The following is a 27345-nucleotide window of genomic DNA, read 5'->3' as shown; positions in this document are numbered from 1 at the left end:
ATTCAATAAATAGATCATTGCCATTATCTGACCCAATGGGAAAATATAACATTACTAAGGAACATAGATTAGAGATAGTCTACATATACAGAGATAAAAATAGATATATGTCTTATTATCATTTGGTCCTAGAATCATCCATACTAAGTAAACTTCTTTTCCTTTTCTCACACCCAGGAAGCTTTTGTGTTGGTAAATAAGAGTATTGTTATTTATTGCTTTGTACAAACTGAATTTACAAATTCAATTTGTATATATTTTTGCATTAAAATGCAGATTGTATTGGAGTAATCATTAATTAGTGCTTTCTACAACACCTTGTATTTGTTACATACAAAAGTGAACAAATTGAATGGCAAAAAAAAAAAAATCCAGTATATAAAAGAGTCCCCTTAACACACTAATTTTCATCACTTGCTCTTTAAAATTCACTGTGTCCACTGTCCTCAGCAACAAAGTCACCATTAATATAGGACTTGTAAACACTTACTTTCTTTCTTTTCAGGCTCATTTTCTTCAAGACTATAAGCTTCCAATGGATTAATCTGCCACTGTAAGGGAATACAAATATTTTATTCATATGCTTTAATAAATAGCATTTTAGTCTCCTGCTTGTACATATCAAAACAGCTTTTAAAAAGTGGAACAAAAAGAAGTTGGTGTGTCTATATTACCAAGGGCCTAATAATGCCACACTGACTGATCCTGAATGGTATGACTGATGACATCTTCTAGGGTCAGAGTCAAACTCTGAGAGAAAGAAAGGGTCTTTAAGATGACTTTCAAAAGTAGGGCAGTAAGTACCTCAGATGACTCAGTAACTACAGGCAGCGCTGGAATCAGGACCTGGGCTGGCCAGGCTCTGCATCCCAGAATTCTTGTATATGGGATTCTTCTGCAAGTCACATACTTTGCCTTGTTATTAAAGAATGAACCTATAGCCAAAATTACCATGGCTTTTCATATAAAATCATATAGATTAATGTTTATATACTAGCATTTTATATCATATAACAAAGCATATACATCTCTGGTCTACTATTCTATCTCAACCACTCAGAAAGAAAATAGGGAAGACTAAACATCGAGAGAAACCTGGAGCAGAAGAGAAAATGGCGTGTGATCAGTATTTCATAGCACAGCCTTCCTTCTTTCCTTACCTGTCTAGAATCTCCATCAGAATCATTAATGGCTTATCCATAAAGGTCCTGCTAGGCCTCTAGGTCAACACTAAGGGAGAGAACTTACAGGCAAAGGGAATTTATATGAGAAAAATGTTTTAAAGGGACATGTTTGAAACACATCAAACCACTAAAACCTATTAGCTTGGAGAGAGAAAATGAAAAGGAAAACTTGTGGATTTATATTTAAAATTACTTAAAATAAGGTTTTTAATAACTAAAACCTTAGTGATGTATGCAAATTTTAACAACAGAAAATATAGCAATGTATTAACAATGCTGAGTATGAGTTATGGAATAATGCACACATAATTTTATAATATATGCATATGTGCATATACATATAAGTACATATATACATACACACAGTATGTTTATGTTCTAGGTACCCTGGACTCAATCTGATATACATAAGAGGAATGCACAGCAGTTCTTTCATCTGCTTTTTCCACCATTGCAAATTCTAGTCTATAAATGTTACACTAAATGTTAGGATTAATGAATGTAAAAAACAGTATGACATAAACCATTACTAGGACTACTAGTAGTAATCAGTGTCTGGAATCTGTGGACTAACTGCAGAAATGTGTTAGTACTTATTTATATTTTGTGGCTCTACTGTAGTTATAGGCTAATTCCTCATTTAAGGAAACAAAACAGAATTTGGCATCCTGTTAACATCTTTTAGAAAATTTTCTTTGTAGAGTTCTTAGAACTTCTTTGTACGCTTAAGAGTGCTTCAAAAGTAAACACATTTCAGCTGGGTGCCAGGAGCTTGTGCCTGTAATTCTAGCTACACAGAGGCTGAGATCTGAGGATTGCAATTCAAAGCCAGCTCGGGCAGGGAAGTCTGTGGCACTCTTCTGTTAACCACCAAAAAGTTACATGTGGAACTGGGGCTCAAGTAGGAGAGTGCTAGTCTTGAGCACAAAAGTTCAGAAACAGCGCCAAGATCCTGAGTTCATGCCCCAGGACCAGAACACAAACACACACAGAAAAGTAAACACATTTTTAGAAAATCTAAGTAGTAAAGAAAAATAAAGACAAATTCTGGATTTTTCATGAACTGCTTTTTTGAACTATCAAGTATGAAATTTTAATTTTTCCTGATTTTTATATCCGAGAAATGTGTGTGTATGGATATGTCTCCTGGTCTTCCACTGTTTTCCTCTGCCCACTAAAAAGAGTGTGAGGGAAGAGGTGGGTCAAAACTTTTCTGTTACCAACTCACCAGATGGCACCAAAGGACCTACTGGCTCCAGACACACAAAGTCAGTGAACAACTCTACAGAAACATTAATTCATAAGGCAGAGATCCTCAGCAAACATTTATAGATAAGTGCTTGTACATAAAAATGAATTCAATTATAATCATCTGATGAAACTTATGTATCAGGGCACCAAACAACATGATAGGATGCATGCTTTGAAGAAGAAATTTATCTACTTACCGTAAATTTGCTAACACCCTCCAGTTCCCCAAACTTCATATAAGAAATGTCTGCCTTCTTTTTACCAACATCTACATCCCCTGCATAGATTTGTTTTATGCCTGCACCTTTAATTAAAGGTACACATTCATCACATGGGCACTTGGTCACAAAAATCATACTTCTTTCTTCTGGTTTTATTTCTTGACACCTATAAAAATTGACAAAAGATTATGCAAGTAGTTTCTGACAGGGAAAGTTATTTTGTAGGGAAATTCTTAAAATTGAGCTGCTTGAAAAAGATTTGCAACATTACAAACAATAATCAAATGTTATTCTTGCTTAATTAGTGAATATTCAAAGCCATTCGTAGGATAGTCAGTAGCAGACTGAGGATAGAGGGAGAGAAGGAGGGGATGAACATGTGATTTAAAAAAGAAACCAATGCTAAGTACTTCTTTTCTCTCTTTTTATTAATATATGTTAATTGTACAAAAGGACTTTGTTGTAGTCTATCTTTATAAACATAATGTACTTGAGATCAAATTTATCCTCTATTATACTTTCTTATCCTCTTCCTTTTAAAAAAAGCATTTAATGGGAATAACATCTTTTTGTAATAATATTTGAAACTGAGGTTCAAACGACTTCAAAGCTAATCATGTCAGATTTGACATGAAAGCATTATGGAACCCTAAAAGGGGATCTAACAGACATCTAGGAAATGCTTCCTACAGAATAAGTTAATGTTAAAGTTTGGTTGAGTTTCAATCCTTTTAACCTTTCTCCATGATAGGATGATTATATTCAACATTTGGATATGACAAAGTCATACCTATGTACAAAATGGAGCAAGCAAGCCTGTAATGAGGAGGATGAACACAAGCACAGAGGAGACTTTTGGTGAAATATTGCTCTCTCGGGTAGTTTAGGTATAAGGATTGATGTCGTTTAGGGTTACAGGGATTCCAAGTTCAAGTTCTTTTTTTTTTCTTTTCTTTTCTTTTTCCAGTCCTGGGGCTTGGACTCAGGGTCTGAGCACTGTCCCTGGCTTCTTTTTGCTCAAGCACTCTGCCAACTTGAGCCACAGCACCACTTCTGGCCTTTTCTATATATGTGGTGCTGAGGAATCAAACCTAGGGTTTCATGTATACGAGGCAAGCACTCTTGCCACTAAGCCATATTCCCAGCCCCCAAGTTCAAGTTCTTGATTCTACACTGCTGTCAGCTATCTGTCTTCAATTCTTCCACCCTTCAATTCTTCCATATCTACATTCATCTAGTTGAGATTCTACTATGGTTTGAGTATGAAATTTGTGCTAAGCTCTTAAGTACCCAGCTGGTGGACCCAGTTTTTGAGAGGTGACTGAATAGTAGGGCTATGACCTAACCAAATGATTGATGCATTGATACAGTCATGTAATATGATAGCATTACTGGGAGACAGTGAAACCTTTTCGAGGTGGGGCTAGAAGTAACAAGTAGGTCACTGGAGGCACGTCTCATCAGGCTCTTCCTAATTTACTCTATATCCTGGCAGACCCTTCTGCCATCAAGATTTGCCTCACTGTATACAGGACTAAAAAGCTACCATGGCAAGTAATCATGGACTGAAACCTCTAAAACTGTGAGCCAAAATAAATCCTTCCTTAGGATGTTTTCTCAGGCATGTTGTACCACAAGGAGAATACTCTCATTTCTGTTCATACGAATGCTTTGCATCTAGCCTGCTCAAACAATACACCTAGAGGGTCTCTCACTATAGTCTATATATAGTGAGGTTATGCCAACAGAATTCCACCTCCCCACCACCTGCCAAGGAAGAGCCAACAGAAAGTCTTTTCTTGTCCAGTGCCAGCCTATCCTGTGAGCTGCATTTACCGTTTCCACAGTCCAGCCTAACGAGAATACGTATGCCCCTAAACACACAATGTCTTTTCCTACCTCTAGACTGTGGCTGATGTTAGAAGCAAAAATGGCTTATAATGTAAGTGCTTGAAGGACATCTCAGCCACAATATTAGCAATCTTTTCAAGTTCAGCTCAAATGCCAGCTCCTTCCTACAACTCTTTCTTTTTCCACATCAGTCCCTGGAAGTCCACAGTGCTGGTGTTTCCCCTCCCACTAAATTCCTCTCATTAGGTAGATATAGATGTCCTGCCCTTTTAGGAGTTCTCCCAGGACAGGAAGCATTATGTGGAGACTTACATGGTTTTTAAAAAAATCCCATAACACCCCCCAGCTGTAAATGCTGAGACAGATTTGTGGAAGTGACCGAAAATAACCTTAAAAGGAGGGAATTCTAGCTATAATCTCTAACAAAGGCTCTTTTATAATAAAGCCTGTATGTTTATGAACATAAACCAGTGTGTTCTAGACTTCGGAAAAAAAGAAAATAGTATTAGCCATAAATATGACAAGCTGAACAAGACTCCTTAAGGACAAACTTTTAGTAAAAGAGAGGGAGGGTAGAAAATTAAACAGATTTGCTCAATAAGGTGGAAGGTCAGGAGATTCTATGACAATGGCCTGAGATTCAGCAGCAGGACAGACTTTAATCAAAATTATGTTCCTGAAAATAATGTTTCTTATTAGAATTTTGTAAGGGAAATAAATTACCCCCAAAATATAACTATTTTCAACTGGCCCTTATTATTTTAAAGAAAAGTACACTCAAAAGTATCTCATACCTAAATGTCAAGGCATTCTGTTCCGCATGTACAATGTATCGGAATTTCCTTATTTCTCTGTCTTTCTGCTTGTCATCCATATGTGGGAAGTCAGCATACTCTGATCCAACAGGAAAGGCATTATAGCCACATCCTACAAAGTACATTGTGCCAGTTCCATCACAACCTTTCTGCAAAGTGAGTGGACCAACTACAGTGAGTTTCAGCATTTTGAAAAGTAAGTTTGCAGTAGAATTATAAACTTGCTATCATAGTCCATATAATGAACATTCTTCCTATTTCTGTAACATACTGACTCATCAAAAATAAAATACCAGATCCTCCTCCTAGTTTCAACTAGCCTTGAAGGAAGGAATGTCAAGTTGTGGATTTGTTGAAGCCTGATTCCAAGAATCTGTCTAGTCTATAATCTCAAGACCATCTTTGGTTTCCGCAGCAAATGAAATACTGTGTTGTTTAACTCAGAAATCAGATCCTTAAGACATTTCCCTCCAAATAGATTTACAAATAGAATCCAAGGCATTTCTGTACTTTAAAAAATACTGTATTTCTGTTTTATCCCTTAAAGTAACATGTTAGATGGTTATGAACACTGCAGGTACTCAATAAGAAATCGTCAATTTATACTCTGTGCTGTGTAGCACTTCAGAAATTTTAAAGTATTTTGAACAGACTATTTCTGTTGATGCTACTGTAAACTTGGCACTGGTGGCTCATACCTGTAATCCTGGCTACTCAGGAGGCTGAGATCTGAGGATCATGTTTGAAATAAGCCAGGGCAGGAAAGCCTATTAGACTTTTTTCTCCAATAAATTAACTGAAAGCCAGAAATGGAGCTGTGGCTCAAATGATAGAGTTCTAGCTTTGAGCAAAAAAGCTCAGGGAGCACACCCAGACTCTGAGTTCAAGCCCCACAATTGACAGAAAGGAAAAAAAGCACTTTTCTTTAATCATCAGTATTTGCACTTAATCACAGAATTTCTTACTTTAGTGCTTCTTATTAGTTGTTTATATGAATTATTCGTATTATGAGTAGAATGGCATCAATGATAAGTGTTTATAATAGTTCAGAATACGCTATAAACCTAAAATTCCCAGGTAAATATCTAAAGACTTATTTTCATACTTACAGATTTCCTTTCTGCCCAAATCACAGCCCCAACTCCTGTTTTGTGATCCTCTGAAAGATATATAACATTTAACTCAAAATTAATAATCTGTTTCAAAAATATATTTTTCAAAAAATAAAATTATTGAAATATGCTTCATAAATGTAGCAGTAATCCTTGACATCTTCACCAAAATAGAAAAATTAAAGCTAAGTACTTTTAAGTATGGAACATGGAAGTGAGGTACCAAATAAGCAGAAAGGGTCACTACCATACAGTCACACATGAGTAAGCGTGCAGACCTCTAAAATGGCAGTGGCCAGTCAGACCACTTCTAAAACAGAAATGGCCAATCCGATCACTTCACAGCTGTAACGCGAGGTCTGAGCACAATCTCATTGGTTCTCCATTAACAAGTCAGTTCCTAAATAATTAACTGCATCTAATAGACGATGAAACCAAATAAACTGAATAAAAATGAAGCTTCTGAGCTAATGGATTTGGTATAATAAACATTCACAATAACTGAATTCGTTTTCTGGCATTTTTACACTCTAATCATGAAAAATACATTTTGTGGAAATGTTCCGAGAAAAAGCTTCAAACTTCTCACATAAACAAAGTCTTATGGACTTTCATATCTATTTATCACTGAAATGTACAAAAAAAGAAATGGTCCTAACAGAATACAGTAGAGTCCTTTCCTTGCCAGTCCTAGTTTGCTTTGAAGGAAAATGATGCCAAGTTACGGGTGTCAGACTCATTTCTAAATCAAGTGGTAGAAGTTATGAGCATGAGATTATAATTCCCCTGCACATCCAAAATCCTTGCAACACACGGAGCTGTACTTTTAAAAATCATTCATTTGAAATAGAAAACTCAAAACTCAAAATAGAAATCATATATTTAAGGATCTACTTTTCCTTCTACTTAAGTAAGTTTCGAATTTCTAAGGCAGATATACACGAATTGTGAAAACATAGTATTTATCAAAATTACAGGCATGTATTTACATAGAGAAAACAATCATTTGTGAATTTACTCAAGCACATTCAAACTGGTAAACCAGGTGAACCGGGGCTTCATCTTCCAAATTCCTACAAGCTAATCCTTTCAATGATAATACACTTAGTTACTTTTCCAGTTTCCAGTAAAAATACAAAGAAAATCTGTGCCACCACTATGCCAAAAACTAGGATTCCTTTAAGTTCATTTTTAAAAGTTTTAACTACACAATAAAAATTTTTCATCTCCAAATATACTCAGATTTTCAAAAATTATACCAGTGAGCATATAATGTGTTAAGAACGTTAATGACTGATCCTATTTTTCACCTAAAGATAATAAGCCTTCCCAACCCTATATTTGCCTTTCCTCCATCTCTTTTTAACATTAAGAATTCCAAAGCTGGGCACAGTAGTGTACATCTGTAATCCCAGCACTGCAGAGGTAGAGCAGGAGGATCCTAAGTCCCAGGACAGGCTGGGCTACATACCAGCCTGAGCTACAGAATGAGGTATTGTCTCAAAAAAAACCCAAGAGCTTGGGTTTGGAGCTGTGGCAAAGTTGGTAGAGTGCTTGTCAGTGAGTGAAAGCATCAGGTACCAAGTTGAGCGCTGGTCTTGGATGGAAAACAGAAACAAAACCAAGTCAAACCCAAGGGCTAGGGATGTAGCTCAGTCGTAAAGCACACTTGCCTGGCACGCACAAGGACCTAGCTTTGATAATTGAATTATCATCGCATAAGGAAGATTTCCATCTACTGAGTGCCTTGTGTGTGTAAAGTATTGTGAGAGGCTGACTGTTCAGTGGTGAGGGAAACATCAGCCCATCCTCATGTAACTTACAGCTGGAAGGGGCAGGGCATGGCAAGGAAACATGTACCATGTTCTAAGAGAGATAAGCACAACACTGGGGACACAAACTCATGACAAGTGGCTTGTGTGTGTGTGTGTGTGTGTGTGTGTGTGTGTGTGTGTGGTGAGGCTTGACTCAGGGCTTGGGCATTCTTTAGTCCTGAGCTATTTTTGCTCAGGGTTAGCACTCTACCACTTTAAGCCACAGTGCCACTTCTGGTTTTGTGGTGGTTTTGTGGAGTCTCAAGGACTTTCCTGTTTGGGCTGACTCTGAACTGTGATCCTCAGCCTCCTAAGGAGTTAGGATTACAGGCATGAGCCACCAGCACCCAGCTTGCAAAGGAGATTGTGATGTTAACAAAATTTTGTTCCTTACTGTACCTTAGAGCTTTAGCATGAGAGGGAAAAGAATTCAGATCAATATAGCTTTATGCTACACTAATGTTATATGTACTATATTTTATATATACTATATATTATACACACTTTATTATGTTGTATTGATATTATATACTATATTAATATAGTACTATATATTATATATACTATTATAGTACATCTTTAAGTCAAGTGGCAGAAATTACAACCACAAGGTTATATTTACTGTAAGAATTAAATTTTATGCATACTATAAATAAAAACATGGTAAATTCTCCGGAGCACACTTTTCCTATCACTATCATTTTCCATAATGATTCGTGAGTCTTGGGAGACACTTTCTTTGGTTCACTCTGGGGACAGACTAATCTTGTCAGGAGTAAGGTAAATAGAAATTTCCCATATCTTATAGCTCTACTGCCTGGTGAGGGGTAGCTACATTGACACAATGGTTCTTCCTGTCTTTTAAAATAAAATGAAGCCACTTTCACACTAGATACCAAAGCTGATGAAAGATGAAGTCATTTCTCAAAAATATCTTCTCAAGTCTAATTTTTCTTTCATAAAGACCTTATTATATAGTCTAGATTGGCTTCAAACTTGAGATTCTTCTATCTGAGCCTTGTGAATGCTGGGGTTGCAGGTGTGTGCCATTTTTAATTCTTAGTAAAATTATACCCCAGGATCTGGTTATTCAGTTGTTTTTTTCCCTGTGTAGTTTGAAAGAAAAGTCAGCTGGATTCCTGAGCCAAAATTCCAGAGGAAGCAGAGGATTCTTTACCCTGTGGTCTGAACACCATATGTGGCTGTTTTCAACCAGACCTGTGGTCACATCAGTGCTTGTCTAAGTAGGCTCCATATACTACTTGCATGGAGATTTCATTAGGATTGCATCACAATGGCATTAAGAAGGCAAACTCCTGGCTCCTGGACCCCCTTTATCAGCCTCTCTGAGGAAGGAGGGCAAAGCTCAGGAAGTTTATTTCTCAGTGCTAACCATCAGGCATGCTAAAATTTGAGAACCACAGTTATGATTTAAAAGTTAACATTTTTTGCTACTCCAGCCTACATTTATCACCAACGCTGTGGGCCAATACTGAGGAAGGCACTAATCTCTAACTTTGGAAAACACCTCCTCTAATGGGTAAATAGGATACAAAGAGATCACAACTCAACACAGGCTGTGTAGATTAAGATAGAATGCCCTGGATTCTTCCCTGTAACTCCATCCCTGACTCATTTTGTTACATTCTTAATATCTCTATGAATCCTAGTAATATACTTTAAACTCTTTCATACCTATTCTTTAATCATCATTCAAAAAAGATTATTAACAAGGCATTGATGGCTCATGCCTATAATCCTAGCTACTAAGAAGGCTGAGATCTAAGGATCATTGTTCAAAACAAGCCCAGGCAGGAAAATTTGTGACTCTTGTCTCCAATCAATCACCAAAAATCCAGAAGTAGAGTTGTGACACCAAAAGTAGAACTCTAGTCTTGAGCACAAAAGCTCAATGACAGCCCAGGCCTGAGTTCAGGCCCAGAACTGGCATACAGTGACACACGCACGTGAGTATGCACCCACGCACACAAACACACACATTTGCACACAAGCAAATCCACACACAAAAGGTTATTAAATACCTATTTTCAATTTGATTTAGATCTGGTAGATTTTGCAACTTATGTTGCAAAATGTTTATGTGCATACATATGTGTGTATATAAATGTATAAATATATGGGTCTATGAAGCCCAGATTGGCTTCCAATTTGTAATCCAACTGCCTAAACCTCCTGAGTGCTGGGATTAAAGATATGTAACATCACTTTCAACACACACGTGCGTTCCAACATAGTGATTTAGTGAAATCTTCATCTATAAATTAGAAAAAAATAAATTTGTCAAACCAAAATTTAGTATGTGGGAAAAAAGGTGAGCAATTGGAAGCACATTACATCAGAGGGATATTCACCTGTCTGGCTGGTCTCCAATGTTAAATAAGACATATATAAATGGGACTGGGAATATGGCCTAGTGGCAAGAGTGCTTGCCTCATATACATGAGGCCCTGGGTTCGATTCCTCAGCACCACATATACAGAAAATGGCCAGAAGTGGCATTGTGGTTCAAGTGGCAGAGTGCTAGCCTCGAGCAAAAGGAATCCAGGGACAGTGCAGTGCTCAGGCCCTGAGTTCACAGCCTAGGACTGGCCAAAAAAAAGACATATATAAATCACCTAGCTCAGTGTCTAACACACAGAGCACAATGTTCAATAAGTTGATATTAGAATTGGTAACCAATGAAGAATTACAGGTCCAGAACTCTATCTGAAGCCTTTGTATCAAGTTTTTCCAACAGTTTGATTTATTTTTGATGTATTTATTTTATGGCTAAACTTGACCCAAGTTATTATTCATAGACCTTGCTTTTTGGCATTTAAAACTTGGATAGTCTCTGTAATTATAATAGCCTGGCTTCACATAGATATAGATAAATAGAAAAGAACGAAAATTCATAAATGAACCCAGCTGCAACAGCAAATTTTCTACCTGAAAATGACAGGGGCATAGCTCAGTGATAAAGTGCCTTTTAACATGCACATGGCCATGGGTTAGACTCCAATATTCACAGACAAGTAAATAGTGGAGGGGCCTGATTGCTCTTCCTCTACAAATATTTTTACTCCATAGTGTATATGACTAGCAAGTGCTGTCCTAGTCCTTACTGGACATGCTGTGTAACAATATAGCTATTATAGGACCTTTTTTAATTTTGAAAAATTCTTAAAATTTTACCTGACCCAGTGGTTTTAGATTAAGGACTGTGGACTATTATCTCTGACTGTATAAAAAAAAAAAAGGCTCTTTTATTCATTCAACACACAGTTTGGTGTTAAAGAAAAAATAAGCCATAGTCTCTTTCCTGGAAGGGAAAAGTATAGTATGTGTGGCAGTTGAGTTATATCCTACTCAGGATTTGAGTTTCAGGGGGAAAAATAATTTTTAAAAAGTACCCTTGTGCCAGTTGCAGGTGGCTCACAACTGTAAACCTAGCTACTGAGGAGGCTGAGATCTGAGGACTACAGTTTGACGCCAGCCTGGGCATGAGAGCTCATCAAACTCTTTATCTACAATTAACCACCAGAAAACAGGAAGTGGCACTGTGGCTAAAATAGGTAGAGGACTAGCCTTCAACGAAATAGCTTAGGGACAGCACCCAGGCCCTGAGTTCAAGCCCCATGACTGACCAAAAAAAAAAGTACCCTTTAAGTACCTAATAATTATATATATAAACATATATATATATACACATATATATGCAAGTTTATCTCATACACAATGTGTCTCTAAACACTGCAATCAGATGGTGGGATGAAATTCCAACAGAAGAGATAAAGTAAAATACCAGATTTATATCTCCCATTTATTCTGGAATGTAAGCAGGGCTCTACTGAATTCTAACTAGTTAAGGAGAAATAGTGAATTATAACAAGCTCTGTTTTTCCAGAAAGATTCTTTACAAACATGATATTGGCAAAGATACTAATAGAAAACCTGAGATACCAAATTCACTTCATTAAGTCAGACTGTTATACAGCATGCTTATGGAATTAAGTTCATTGATAAGAATGGAGTGATAATTGATTCTGATGAAGATCAGAGTACCTTGTAGTCCTAGGGCACATTCGGTTAGGGATGTGTTTGGATGATAGAGTTTAAGCATGAGTACTTTTTATTAAGGTTTTCATGGTGATTTTGATATCCTGTCAGTTGAAATCTTCCATTCTATTGAATTCACTTTGACCTGTGATCTTCTTTAAGAATACATTATTGACAAGTAGCATCCTTGTGGCTGTGATCTTTAAGAATACACTATTGACAAGTAGCATCCTTGTGGACCTTTTCTCCCTTCTCCTTCTTTATTGGGATAATTTAAAACCCCTTATACATAAAAATCCTTTCTATAATATTCCTTCTATAAATCCTACAATACTGCTGTCCCTTCCTGCATCTCCCTATTTATTTCAAATGTGATAAATATTATAAATATTGGTAAATATGATGGTGATAAGATGTGAAAATACTATTCCATAACTAGAAATATAGATGCTTTGGTTTATTGTCATAAAAGAATATTATCATAAGGAATATTCCCAAGGAATATTTTCCTTTTCTACATATAATACACAAATTAAAAAATTAAAACTTAAAAAGTAAAAGATGTACATTTCTCAATTTACTGGAGACATACAAGCAATTAGGAAAACCTGCAATAACTAACAGGCCTTTACCTTGATTCTGTTATTCCTATTTTTAATTTTTCAGATTTTGAAATGTCTTTATTAAATACTGAATACATACAAAACATCAAAGAATGATTTTTCTTTTTGTCTCAGCATTACTGGAGGGGCCAATGAACAGTAAAGCCATAAATGCAAGAAGCAGAAAGAAGGAATTAGATCATCCAGTTCTGACTTGTAACTGCAGTGTTGAAGGTAGGCCACAGGAATCCCAAAACTGCTCCACAGAGTTAGCTACACCTAGGTTTCATAACTTCTCTATACTGACTCAGCAGCAAAACTTTTATATCTAAGAGTAAATGAGCTCTACCACAGATGAGTACTTAACATACCCCAGCCCATCAGCCCCAATTTATGAACTAAGCATTTAACTCACCAGTTCGATATGCCAATAACCTGGCCTGAACCATGCAGTGCCTTGCAATTTCTTGTGGCAAGCTTTGATTGCGAGTTTCATTAATCTGTTCTGGATTGCTACAGTAGAATCCGAAGTGTTTAAAATTGGGCACACTGGAAGCTACTGTGGCCAAAAGTAGGATAAGGTCTTTCATGGTTTGCCTTAGATTGCTAAAGTATGGATTTTCACAGAGGTTCTCCAGGCCTATCATCATCAGAATTTGTTTATGCATTTCTTCATTTGAAACCAAAAATACCATTTCATATTCTTTTATTCTTTCTTGTTTACATTCAGAATAAAAGTCAGCATTAGCATCTGGCACTGTTTTTGTAATTTTTTGAATAAAGTCACATTTGTAAGAGGTCTCCTCTACAAACTGCACCATACTACACACTAAAGGTTGGAGTAAGACGCACACATGGGCCCGACTGTTAGACTTCAGTCTTTCCACGGCTTTTGCATCTAATTTGGCATCTTCAGAACTAGATGCTTCATGAAGCAAACTTATTTCTGGATCAGCAGGCCAATACGAAATCCGGTTAACTCCAGCTGAAACACAAAAACATGAAAGGTATTACCTGATACATGCTGATGACTCTGTGCTACTGCAGTAGATCAAGAGGCACCTATATAATAAATGTCTACTAAACCACTGGCCATATAAACTGAGGGCTGGTGAAAAATTACCTACTCAAAGCCCACCCATTGTTAGTTTTTAGAGAGTTCACAGGTTAAATATCATTTTTACATCTTTAAGTAATTGACAAAAATCAAGGGTATTTCAAATAACATGAAATTATGAGAAATGAAAAGTTATTGGAACACCACCCCTATTCATTTACATAGTCTCTAGTTGCCTTTGCATGGAAGAGTGAATAGCTTCCACAGATAGCAATATGGCCTGCAAGACATGAATACTTCCTTCCTAGATTTTTCAAGAAAAAAAGTACCCTGTTTAATAAAACCCAGGATGGAAGACATTTGTGAAACTGCTAATGCTGTCAAGTGTGGTGCCACATTTCAGCTCTGGGACTCCATGCCAACAGAGTTGCCTTTTAAAAGGCTACAATCAAGCCAGGCACTAGTGGGTCACACTTGTGCCTCCTAGCTACTCAGAAGGCTGTGATTTAGAGGACTATAGTTCAAAGCTAGACCAAACAGAAATGTCTGAGATACTCTATCTCTAAAACAGACAACACAAAAAGGGGGGGGGGGCTACAAATGACCACAAACAAGGCCATACTAAATCTACCAGCACAACCAGCATTATTTACCATAGCTAAGATATGGAACCAACCCAGATGCCCTCAGTAGATGAACAGATCAAGAAGATGTGGTATATACACATAATGGAATTCTAAGTTTCCATCAGAAAGAATGACACTGCCCCATTCAGGAGGAAATGGAAAGCCCTGGAAAAAATTACATTAAGTGAAGCAAGCCAGGTCCAAAGAAATATAAGTTGCATGGTTTCCCTCCTTTGTAACAACTATAAGATGTCTATGATATTCTTAGCAGGAGATCACAATAGCCCAGTCACAGGCTGGGAATATGGCCTAGTGGTAGAGTCCTTACCTCGCATACATGAAGCCCTGGGTTCGATTCCTCAGCACCACATATATAGAAAAAGCCAGAAGTGGCGCTGTGGCTGAAGAGGTAGAGTGCTAGCCTTGAGCAAAAAGAAACCAGGGACAGTACTCAGGCCCCGAGTCCAAGCCCCAGGACTGGCAATAAATAAATAAATAATAATAGCCCAATCACTAAGAGCATAGGACCATATGTAATGAAATGTATCAAAATGAATACCAAGAATTGGAAACGAGATGTTCTTATTATGTCCTATGTGCAGTTATTTCTATTTTTTTCTTTGTTTCAGTTTTCTGTACTCTGTCTTGTATATAAGCTCACCTGATCATGGAAAAGGAATCACAGAAACAGAAGGGCCAATGATGAACTAATGCAAAAATTATATTCACTAGACACTATATTGGAAATGAACTTTACAACTTGGGGGGAGGGAAGTGGGAAAGGGTGAGCGACAGAAAATGAGGGAGGGGTAACAGTGTTTAAAAAGAAATGTACTCACCTTACTTATATAACTGTAACCCCCTGTTCATCACTGTTACAATAAGTTAAAAAAAATAAAACTTTTAAACCTGGGTACCAGCAAAAAAGGAAAAGCAAAAAAAATGCTACAGCTGAAACCTGATAAAATCTAGTTTTATGTCTGGAATAAGCTAATTTAGGCATTTTTAAATGTTCGTGTTTCACTGAGCACTGGTGATTCACCCCTACAATCCCAGCCAACTCAGAAGGCTGTGAGCTGGGGATCCTGGTTCCAAGTCAGCCAAGGCAGAAAAATCCAAAGGACTTTCACCTCTAGTCAGCAAAGGGCCAGAAATGTAGGCACAGCTCCAGTGGTAGTGTCAGGGCATGAGACCTGAGTTCAAGTCCCGGTTTCAGCACAAACAATAAAATTAAAATGTTCCTGTCTCTCAGAATTCTTTTGGCAAGCCATCCCAACAAAATATACTAAGGAGAGAAGAGGAAAAAATCATGTATATATCTTTAGTGCAGCATTCCTCAAACTATGAAAAGATAATCTTAGATGACCAACCCATGGAAATAGTTAAACAAATTGTAGTATGTCTCATAGTTATCAAAAACTTCCACAAAGAATTTATAACATGGAAAAAGTCTTACAGGAGTTGTGGTAACCAGGGGGCACAATATTATTTTTTTTAAGCCCACATCCTTAAAAAAAAAAAACCTAAAGAATACCTTTGCCTTTTTTTGTTGTTGTTGTTGTTGTCAGTTATAAGGTTTGAACTCATTTTTCAATAAATGCGATAAAAATAAAGGTTAATAATCAGTCTTTAATTTGTGGGAATTTCTGTGTCTGTGTGTGTTGCTAGGAATGGAACCTAAAATCTCTCTTGTGCACAGTCCCTTTCAAAATAGATAAGCACTCTACCACTGAGCTATACCTACAGCTCTTTCAGAAAAGATTTTTTTCTGTCAGTCATGGTGCTTAAACTCAGGACCTAGATGCTCTCCCTGAACATTTTTGCTCAAGTCCAGAGCTCTACCACTTTGAGCCACCAGCACTTTTGGCTTTCTGGTGGTTAATTGGATATAAGATTCTCACATTCTTTCCTGACCTGTCTGGCTTTGAATTGTGATCCTCAAATCTCAGCGTCCTGAGTAGTTCGGATTACACACATGAGTCACCAGCACCAAACTCAGGAAAGATTTTAATTCATTAAAAGTATGTATGAATTGACAAGGATAATTCCTCAAGATAGACAAATAATAATGAACAATTTACAAAAAAGAAAACATAACTTAATAACAGGAAAAATATGTTGATGTTTTGTCAATTGAGTGGTTTACAACAGAGACTTTTTTGCTAGTTGTTTATGTAAGGCTAGCTTGAGACATTTTTTAAAGATTTTGTTGAGAAGAGAACAACAAACAGTCCACAGGTTGTTCCATTCTTCAAAGTACAAATGAAATAAGAAGTCTAAGTTAAACAGAACCATATTTATCAATTTCCTGTACTCTCTGACTCATTGTGGCTTGGGCTGAAAAGTTCTGAAGGCCTCAGATCTCAGATAAGAATTCTTCCCTGGGCTGAATTTCATCTTCCTTCTGTTCTGTCATAATCCATTTCCTAACCAACAATGATAGTAAACCTCTCATCTAAGCATGCCAGTTGCTCCCAGTGATCCTGACTCTAGAAGAAAAAAGAACCAATCATCTTTTGGCAAATGTTCATGAACTAGTGGCAAATGCTATCACAGAGGTTCCCAAATATTTTTCTTTTATCTTAGGGGCCTTTATGTTCTTAAAAATTATTGAGGACTCCAAAGACCTTTTGTTTACGTAAAGCTTAACTACTGATACTTATTTTAGTAGAGGAAAAGGTTACATTGTGCAATTTGAAACCATTATCAACAAACTTACTGTCTTGAAATATTAAAGTCTTTTGGTGTGTCCTACAACAGTAAGAATGGTTTTTACTCACCCATAATTTTGTAGTATCTTGTACTAGTCATGGGAAAACATTGCTATACTGATTTTGTATATTCAAAACAAATCCCATTCATTAATAACACCATCAATCTATTGAAAGATAGACTGGGAAGCTGTTAAGTTCATAATGGTGGGAATAGTTGCCCAAATTCCAGATTTTCACTCTGAAAAGTTCAGTTTTATCATGGGCAACAAATGAAGTCAATTGTGTTCCTGAAAGTGACAGGTTCATTTATTTCTGAGGCAATGTCTGCCACCTATGTCAATTTAAACAATCATGGCTTTTCAGCTCTTAGTATTCTGTGGAAAAAGTGGATCTGTTCAATTTACAAGTCAATTTAATTATGGAGTGGTTTTCCTTAATGAAGTCTTTGTCATTGTTGGTGGTCATGGGACTTGAACTCAGAGCCTGGGTGCTGTCTCTATTTGAGCTATTTTGTCCCCTATGAGTTATTTTGCTCAAAGCTAGTGCTCTACCACTTTGAGCCACAGTGCCACTTCAAGCTTTCTGGTGGTTAATTGAAGGTAAGAGTCTCAGGGACTTTCCTGCCCAGGCTGGCTTCAAACTGTGATCCTCAGGTCTCAGCCTCCTGAGTAGCTAGGATTATAGGTGTGAGCCAACTGCACCTGGATCTTAATGAAGTCCTCATATTAATATGGACATTAATTTTTGTTAACAAAGTATTTTATGGATACCTCTAAAAATACTAAAAGATGTTCACCCTAGTTAGAGTTAGGATTTGATTAAATCAATGTTTTTCAGTGTTTTATCAGGACATTCTTGTATGAAATTGGTTTCTTCCCTTACTGGGAGTGCCTAAGGAACACAAGGCCTTGCAGTAAGATCAGGCCACAGCACTGGTGGCTTCCCTCACTGCTGTTTTAGATACAATTAGTGTGCATTTAATACTACTGTGAAAATATGATTGACCTCAGGGACCATCAGGAGAATCATTGTAATTGTCTATTTAACTAACTGTAAGTATAGTAATTCAGCTGCAGCATAGGTTCAATCATACCCCTTGCTCAAGATAGCCAAATGATACGTAAGTCTAATGTAGCAAAGCAATTTTCTTTATATGCTGAGCTAATACCAACAAAGACACATTTCATTGTGGGCCCCTCCTGACTTTCCTTCTCCATCTGGCAATGTCTTACATACATCAAGTAGCACTCAGTTACCTCACTCCCAGAGACAATTTATAAACACTGCTTTCAGCGCAGGCAGCTCAGCCTAGGCAGTTTTCTTTTATTCATTCTTTTATGACTCTACAACAGATCAGTCAATCAATGTTTGGTTTTTCACATTCTTACCTTTATATATCAATGTCATTATCTATACTCTATTTTATAGCCTGACTAATACAATGGTATGCTATTAACTCCTAAACTCTCATTTATCCCTGTTTGAACAATAAAATGATTAAGTCATCTGCAAGCTGCTTAAAAATTGTCTGATTTGTACAATAAATAAAAAATAAATTATTAAAAATTCAATAGCATCATATTATGTACAACAGGAAGCATAAACCAATTAACACAAGTGATAGATGTCCAACATGCCTGATCAGTTGGGAAAAGGAAAAAAAAAAAAACACGCCACCACTACCATATTCCTATCTTCTCTATTAGGAACTGCAGAGGAGAGACAACAGAAGATAAGAGCTACCATGCCCAGTCCAGCCCAGGGTTTTTAAGAAGTAGGTATGCCTCCTATGCTTTGTCTCTTTTATGCTGCTCTGGATGCAGCAAGGCCCTAGGGAGACAACAGAAACAATTACCTATATGGAGAAGAGCTGCCTGCTGTTCAGAAACACCTGTGTTACACAGCTCCAGAAGCTAAGTCTGGCATAGGAAGCCACTAGAAAGTTGAGGTTCTTTGTGATCTGGTATTAGTCTATAATTTACTGAGGATCCGTTAGATAATTAGTGGATACAGCTGAGAACACCCACTCTTACAATGTGTCAAGCATTCTTCAAATAGGTATTTGTATTTCTAAATCATCTCTGTGGAATTTAGGCAATTTGTTCTGGTTTGCTCTCAGATAAATCCTCTTAAGTCCCAACAAAATGTTAGCTGCACTTACCATTTACGATCATCTTCAAACAAGTAGAACATGGTTTTCTGGAAAAATAAAGATCACAGTTTTTCAGCGCTGATCCGTGTTTTATAAGAGCAATTTGCCCAGCATGTAACTCTTCACTAGAACAATGTAAACCAACAATTTTCATGTTTTTCACCACCACAAGACCAGTTTTCTTCACCTAGGTTAAAATACAAAATAACATTATTAATTATAAAACCCCATAATTATATGTATTCATAAAATGAAAACTTAGTGTAGTTATATAAACATATTCTATACAAAAGTAGATATCTCTTTAGCTCTGAAATTTCTCAAAGTTTCATGTTGTCTTTAGATTAGAAAATTTCAAAACCAAGCCCTACCAATCAATTAAGTGTATGATTATCACTGAATTAGAAAGAAATGAACACATTTTAATATAGTAAAGGTCAAGAGACAAGCCAGTCTGACATGGCTTTCTGAAAAGTCTGCAGAGGGTGAAAGACAGAATGAAAGCAGAGATCTTAAATTCTAAAACTGACACAGCCTAGTCTGGCCTTGAACTTGCTGTGCAATCCAGGCTGATCCTGAACTTGCAATTTTCCTGTCTCAGCCTCTCAAGTGTTTGGGATTGTAGCTGTGTACCCTCACACCTGGCTTGAAAATATTTTTTAAATTGACTACAATAAATCCTATTCTCAACATTCTTTTCTAAACACTGGATGTACAATTTTCAGCAATGTATGGCAGTCTAGACTAATATAATTGGGTCCCCTCTACTATGAATATATAAGTAAGTTTCAGAAACAAAAAGGGAAAAAATATCCTCAGATACAGATAGGAAGAAAGAACTCAGGCAGGGGTAGTAAGCTCTTCTCAAGTATTCCAGGAGGACTGGACTGCCCCAAGTTAAGCACTGCAGGCTGGACACTGTCCAGGGTTCTAAAGGATGTCAAGGACATTTTTGAGTAAAGGCTTTCTGAAACCTTGAACCTAAAGTGTAGTGACTTGAAAAGAGCTGGTATAATGATATTAATGTTAGATAAAACAGATTAAGGTATGTCTGGTGCTAGTGTCTCTTGTCTGTAACCTTAGCCACTCAGGAAGTTGAAATCTGAGGATCATGGTTTGAAGCTATCCCACACAAGAAAGTCTGTGAGATTCTTATCTCCAATTAATAACCAAAAAGCCAGAAGTGAAGCTGAGGCTCAAGTTGTAGAGCACCAGCCTGGAGAGCAAAAGCTATGGGACAGCATCCAGACCCTGAGTTCAAGACCCAGTACCAGTATTCCCTTCTCCCCCCCAAAAAGAGAAAATATAATTTTTATTTGGCTTTTTAGCTTTGGCTAAAATATCAAGTTTGAGAAAAAAAATCCATCCCAAACTTAATATGAAATAAAAGACTAAGTTGCGTTCTGTGTTGGTTCTTCCACTTACAGCAACTCCCAGAAGACAAGCTTTTCAGGGAACCAATGCTCTGGATCTTGATTTTGCTGCACTTCACTAACATCTTGGCAAGTCGTCTATGTAATCCTAGTCACAGAGCTGTACATTAAAACATGGGCAAAAGAGGACAGTCCGTTTTGTACAAGAACTAGTACATTTACTTAAATGGTGATGCACTATTTTTTCCCTTTGTGTTTCTCACAATGAAAACATCTAAACATTCAGAGGCAAATTATTTCTATATTATTGTTGAGCATTTTAGAGACTTACTCTTAGAACTAATAAGGAAAACTCATTGGAAAGGTACACAGGCATCATCAAAGTAACTTTTTTCAAAATATATTTACTTTCTACTCCATACCCAATGCATTATAGTCTATGGAAAACTCAAAAGATAAAGGTAATAAGGAAAAGTTTATCTTCTAGGTCTGACCTTTGGTTTTATCTTACTTACCAACCAACATGCTAGCTGTTACCATTTCATGGATACTAGCAAAAGACATGAAACTCCCAAGTCGGAGATGATGAACTTTATTATTCACAGTAGAGCAGTAAGAGCATCATGTTTGTGATGGTTTCCTGTCCTATGTCCCATGGGAGGTAGTGTAGCTGGGCTCATACGGATGACTGAACACAGCTCTTTATAGCAATATATTTGTTAGCCAATCTACTCACTGTCCCAGAAGGAGACATTACTTCATCCTCAATCCTCCAGGTTACTTTCTACAAACAACACCAGAGTCTTGCCATATGTTAAGTTATGTACTCATGTGTCAGAACCATGTAAAGGTGTTTCTCAACACACCTAGGTGAATTAATAGGAGGTGTCAAGAGCTGTACTAGAAAAAAATTATTTTAAGCAAGAAGTAGGAGAATATCATAGAATAATCTCATTTGTTAAAACAAGCAACAAGAGAGACACATAGGCTTATAAATGAACAAAAGACTTTTAAAGGAGAAACTGCTTAGAAGCAAGAATGAAGGACCACTGAGTGTTAGATGGTCTTTTATACTACTTTATGCCATTCTTTTTGTTTTGTTATATATGTCTTTTTAAAATTATAAATTCACCTGGTTTTTGTCAGGAGATACTTTATTCACCCCTTCATTATCTCCCAAGGGTCCACACTTTTCCTCTTCATTTTTCTAATGAAAAAATAAGAAGGAAAAATTAGTAATATAATTAGTTCCATATTTCTATATTGAAAAGTTGGCAATTTAAATATTCAATTATAATCTGTACAACTATCTGTACAATTATCTGTACAACTGTCAAGAAATTTATTAATAATGGGAAAATCCTACATAATTCCTAGCACATGCCAGGCCCCAAGAGATTTAAAAATATTAGCTTATTCATTGTGTATAAACACTTCATGAAATGAGCTGGTGATATATAGCTCTCAAGTAGAAGGTTTGCCTAATACATATGGGGCCCTGAGTTTGACCCCAGAAGTAGGAGGTAATGGTAGGGAAGGAACCATGTGGTAGGACAAGGTAAGTAAGATATGTGGTAAATAAGGAACTTATGGGAATATGGCCTAGTGGCAAGAGTGCTTGCCTCATATACATGAAGCCCTGGGTTTGATTCCTCAGCACCACATATACAGAAAAGGCCAGGGCTGGGGATATGGCCTAGTGGCAAGAGTGCTTGCCTTGTATACATGAGGCCCTGGGTTCGATTCCCCAGCACCACATATATAGAAAACGGCCAGAAGTGGCGCTGTGGCTCAAGTGGCAGAGTGCTATCCTTGAGCAAAAAGAAGCCAGGGACAGTGCTCAGGCCCTGAGTTCAAGGCCCAGGATTGGCAAAAAAAAAAAAAAAAGGCCAGAAGTGGCACTGTGGCTTAAGTGGTAGAGTGCTAGCCTTGAGCAAAAAGAAGCCAGGGACAGTACTCAGGCCCTGAGTCCAAAGCCCAGGACTAGCAAAAAAAAAAACAAAAAAACAAAAAAAAAAGGAACCTACCTTAAAAAGATAAAGTAGTTCACTCAAAGTTAAACAACTATTCAGAGGCAGGATGTGAACTCAGATAAGCTGGCTCTTCAAACTGCTGTTCCAATACTTGTTATAAAATTCTTTATTCTTTTTAGTCTTTGTTTTCTTATATTAAGTGAAAAAGATGGAGTCTAGAATTAAGTGATCTCAATAAGTAAGACAAGGATACCAAGAAAAAGATCAAAATTAAGAAGAGTGAGGTAAGGGGTGGGTGGGCGAGGGATAGGTGGAAATATTGAAAGGGGAGAAAATATTGATCAAGATATATTGTTTGTTAAATGGCAATTCCTTTGGATAACAATTTAAAGATAATCTTAAAAAGTATGACAAAAAATACAAAATACAGAATATAGAATACAGACATGTCATTAGTGGTAGTAGAACTTTTCCTTCTATGTTACAAATAATATACTTATTATTTTGGTAACTTATAAAAATACTTTTAAGCAGATAAAAATCTAGTAAAGGGGCTGAGAATGTGGCTTAGTGATAGAGTGCTTGCCTAGCATGCATGTAGCCCTGGGTTCAATTCCTCAGCATCACATAAACAGAAAAAGCTGGAAGTGGTGCTGTGGCTCAAGAGGTAGAGTGCTAGCCTTGAGCAAAAGTAAGCCAGAGACAGAGACAGTGCTCAGGCCCTGAGTCCAAGACCCAGGACTGGTCAAAAAAAAAACACCATCTAGTAAAAGTGCCATAAGACAGTATTTCTAATACACATACTACACATACCTATCAAATTGTTTCTTGCATCATCTGTGACATACTTTGTATAGTAAACGCAGAATAAATAAATTATGTGAAGGCTAGTGAAGTAGTTTAGTAGTACAGAACTTGCCTATCATGCTCAAGGCCCTGGGTTTGATACCTAGCATCACAAGAGAACAAAACAAAAGAAAAATTAAAGTGAAACAATATTTATTATTAAGGATTTTTTTGTCTTAATAGATCTTAGCCCTATGAAAACTAAATGTAATTAAATGGATAATGATAATACTGTAAATGGTAAAGAAAAACTAAGTATCAGCCAGCCACCAGTGGCTCATGCCTATAATTCTAGCTATTCAGAAGGCTGAGATCTGAAGATCACAATTCAAACCAGTCTGGGAAGGAAAATCCATAAGATTCATACCTCCAATTAACCACCAAAAAGCTGAAAGTGGAGCTGTAGCTCAAATGGTAGAGTAGTAACATTAAGCAAAACAAAACCTCAGAGACAGTGCCCAGGCCCTGATTTCAGCTCCAGGACCAGCACACACATACACACACAAAAAAATCCCCAAACTAACATTTTAGGAAATTTATTTCCAGGGCTGGGAATGTGGCTTAGTGGTAGAGTGCTTGCCTTGCATGCATGAAGCCCTGGGTTCAATTCCTCAGCACTACATAAACAGAAAAAGCCAGAAATGACACTGTGGCTCAAGTGGTAGAGTGCTAGCCTTGAACAAAAGAAGCTCAAAGACAGTGCCTAGGCCCCGAATTCAAGCTCCAGGACTGGCAAAAAAGAAAGAGAGAAATTTACTTCCATAAGTATAAACACAATTGGAAACATATATCATATATGAACTCCACATGTATTCCTATTGTTTAATTAAAAGCTATCAACATACCAACTCTGCAACAGTATAGCAATGTCAAATACAAAATTATTATGATCAAGCAAGACACTGGTGGCTCACACCTGTATACCTAGATACTCAGGATGCTGAGATCTGAGGATCATAGTTCAAAGCCAACTGGGGCAGAAAAGTCCACAAGACTTTTATCTACAATTAACCACAAAGAAGCTGGAAGTAGAGCTCAAGTGAAAGAGTATTTGAGTAAAAAGGCACAGTGAAAGCTTGAGGACCCGAATTCAAGACCCAATAGTGCACACACACACACATACACACAGTGTTATGATCACAACTATCTGTAAAATTATACATGTATATTATCTGGTATGAAAAGGAAACCATTTTATGTTTTCATTTTGTATTCCTTTCCATACTACCATTGGTCTTGCTTCTTTGCAATGGCCATGAGATCAGAACTAATGGAATTATTATATACTTCTGCCTTACTCCAAGTTTTAAGTATTTGGGAAATTTACTTTTGTGGAACTTACAACACCTTTTCCATAGAAACGTTATAAAAATGACAGCTAAATTCTCAAGCTAACATACAACAGTCTATTTAACTCAAAAGGTCACAGCTAGAGTAATCTGGAGTATGCTCCAGACCAAGGGGGAGCGAGTGCCCAGGCCTGTGGAAATGCAAGTGCAGGCCTAGGGTTTGATGACTGTGGCACCGGGAGACATGACTGTGAGACTATCGCTTAGAAAACACTGATGCAGTGACCGCACGAGGGTAGCTCAGGAAATCAGAGGAACATAACCTTTCCTATATCCAGTCAACCTATTTCCACATTGGCTGTCATTCTAAACCATGAACTGTGTGTTTGTTTGTTTTTTTGATATAATCCATTTCTTTGCCTGCTTTAACTTTTAAGAGACTTAAGTAGATATGGATGAGTTAGACTTCTAAATAAAATTCCAAATAAAATATCTGAAACCAAACCAATTTCTTTCACTGAAAAAACTTCATTGGTATATGTCAGATGAAGGACCTACATGGCAGAAAAACTGAGATTCATGAATCCAGGAAAGTCGCAGAACATGGCATCTTTTGCTAAACAAGATGCAAAGTTGAGCTGGGCACCACTGGCTCATACCTCTAATTCCAGCTACTACAGAGGCTGGGATCTGAGGTTCTCAATTGGAAGCCAGCCTAAAAAGGTATGTCTCTAGACTCTTATTTCTATTTTACCACCAAAATGCCTACAGTGAAGCTACAGCTGAAGCTATGGTACCAGCCTTGAGCCAAAAAGGAACAGGCCCTGAGTTCAAGTAGAAAAGGCACATGTGCACATGCACATACACACACAGAAGATGCAAAGCTGAATAAAACCTTGGTACTGAGGTTTTATAACTCTGAAGTTCACTAGCACTAATTTTAATCAAACTATGAACTGAAAGTCTTATCTCAGTTATTTTCACAGGATACACAGTTTTCTCTATAAAGTACAAAGAAACAATGAACTGTGTATTATATGCAAACAATCCACCACCCCAGTAATTAGTTGGCCAATGACATTCTTTGTTAAAATTCACTAATTCAATATAATTTGTACTTGGCTTTCAAAAATGAACTTTTTCAGTACAGGATACCTTTTGGGGGAGTATGAGTACATGTGTGGAAACAATTAAAATGAGAATAAATCTGTATAGTAAAAAAAAAAGCTTCTTGAAAATTAATATTTAATCTCAAACAAGCCCATTTTTAAAATGTACCTGTTAGTCTTAAATCTCAAAATATAGCTCCTTAGTCCAATTTTATCTGAAAAAAACCAGTATGAGTTTTTAAATAAAATATTAAGTTATTGACAAGTAGAAAAAAAAAGGAACTTCAAAACTCATGAAGGGAAGTGTTTTCTCAAAGCCATTAATTAATAAAATGTGGGAGGGTGTTAGGGGAGTGGTAAGAAATTGAGAATAGCAATATGTAACATTTTAGTGTTTCATTTTGTGTGTGTGTACACAGGTCCTGAGGCTTAAATTAAGGGCCCAGGAGCTGTCACTTAGCTTTTTTGCTCCAGTCTGGCAGGCTACCACGTGATCCACATTTCACTTCCAGCTTTTCAGTGATTAGAGTCCAGGGACTTTTCTGCCTGGGCTGGCTTTGAACTGTGAACCTCAGATCTCAGCCTCCAGAGAAGCTAGAATTACAGGTGTGAGACACTAGCACCTAGCCTTAGTTTTTCACTAAAACATACCACATCAGGATTGGGAAAGAGAATAAAAGAGGTATTATTTTACCATGAAGTGAGTTCCTTTGCTTACTGTTAAAATCCCTAAATGGAACCCTGATACAGTATAAAGTCTAACTCCTCTGCAAGATATATAATGTCTTTTGGTTGTTTTTTTTTTTTTTTTTTTTTTTTTTTTTTTGGCCAGTCCTAGGCTGTGATGTGAACTCAGGGCCTGAGCACTGTCCCTGGCTTCTTTTTGCTCAAGGCTAGCACTCTGCCACTTGAGCCACAGCGCCACTTCTGGCCGTTTTCTGTATATGTGGTGCTGAGGAATCGAACCCAGGGCCTCATGTATATGAGGCAAGCACTCTTGCCACTAGGCCATATTCCCAGCCCCTATAATGTCTTTTAAAGAACGATTTCTGTCTATTTTTCCAAGTTATTTGTAATCTTACTCCTCTATCCAACTTCATCCTTGAACACAGAATCACAAACTGTTTCACCCCTCTAAGCTTAGTCATGTGGTTTCTCAGTGCAAATCCTACCTTCCTTATGAATCCTCCTTTCACCTCCCCTTTACAGCCTGGCCTTTAACATTGTTAGCTTCTCTACTTACTTGGTTCTACCATCTATCTAAATATAAACTATTTAAATGCCTAGATTTTCTCCC

General features: G+C 37.1%; 1 protein-coding gene across 4 annotated transcripts in view; it reads right to left on the bottom strand.

Annotated features, from left to right (window-relative positions):
* Window positions 1-27345, bottom strand: part of Cdadc1 (cytidine and dCMP deaminase domain containing 1) — a 34031-nt gene that overhangs the window by 4690 nt on the left and 1996 nt on the right. For 3 of the 4 annotated variants that reach the window (XM_048341387.1, XM_048341390.1, XM_048341388.1), the window contains 7 exons: window positions 21964-22038; window positions 19468-19645; window positions 13325-13894; window positions 6432-6481; window positions 5302-5471; window positions 2633-2822; window positions 491-551 (listed from right to left, as the gene is read on the bottom strand). In XM_048341387.1, coding sequence (XP_048197344.1) covers window positions 491-551; window positions 2633-2822; window positions 5302-5471; window positions 6432-6481; window positions 13325-13894; window positions 19468-19645; window positions 21964-22038 — 1294 coding nt within the window. Of the gene's footprint in view, window positions 1-490; window positions 552-2632; window positions 2823-5301; window positions 5472-6431; window positions 6482-13324; window positions 13895-19467; window positions 19646-20883; window positions 20992-21963; window positions 22039-27345 lie in introns of all 4 variants that reach the window. The other variant, XM_048341391.1, reaches the window with a different exon arrangement.

Source organism: Perognathus longimembris, chromosome 3, assembly GCF_023159225.1.
Source record: "Perognathus longimembris pacificus isolate PPM17 chromosome 3, ASM2315922v1, whole genome shotgun sequence".
Lineage (NCBI taxonomy): Eukaryota > Metazoa > Chordata > Mammalia > Rodentia > Heteromyidae > Perognathus > Perognathus longimembris.
The sequence above is the reverse complement of the archived record's forward strand: the minus strand, read 5'-3'. Positions and strand labels throughout refer to the sequence as shown.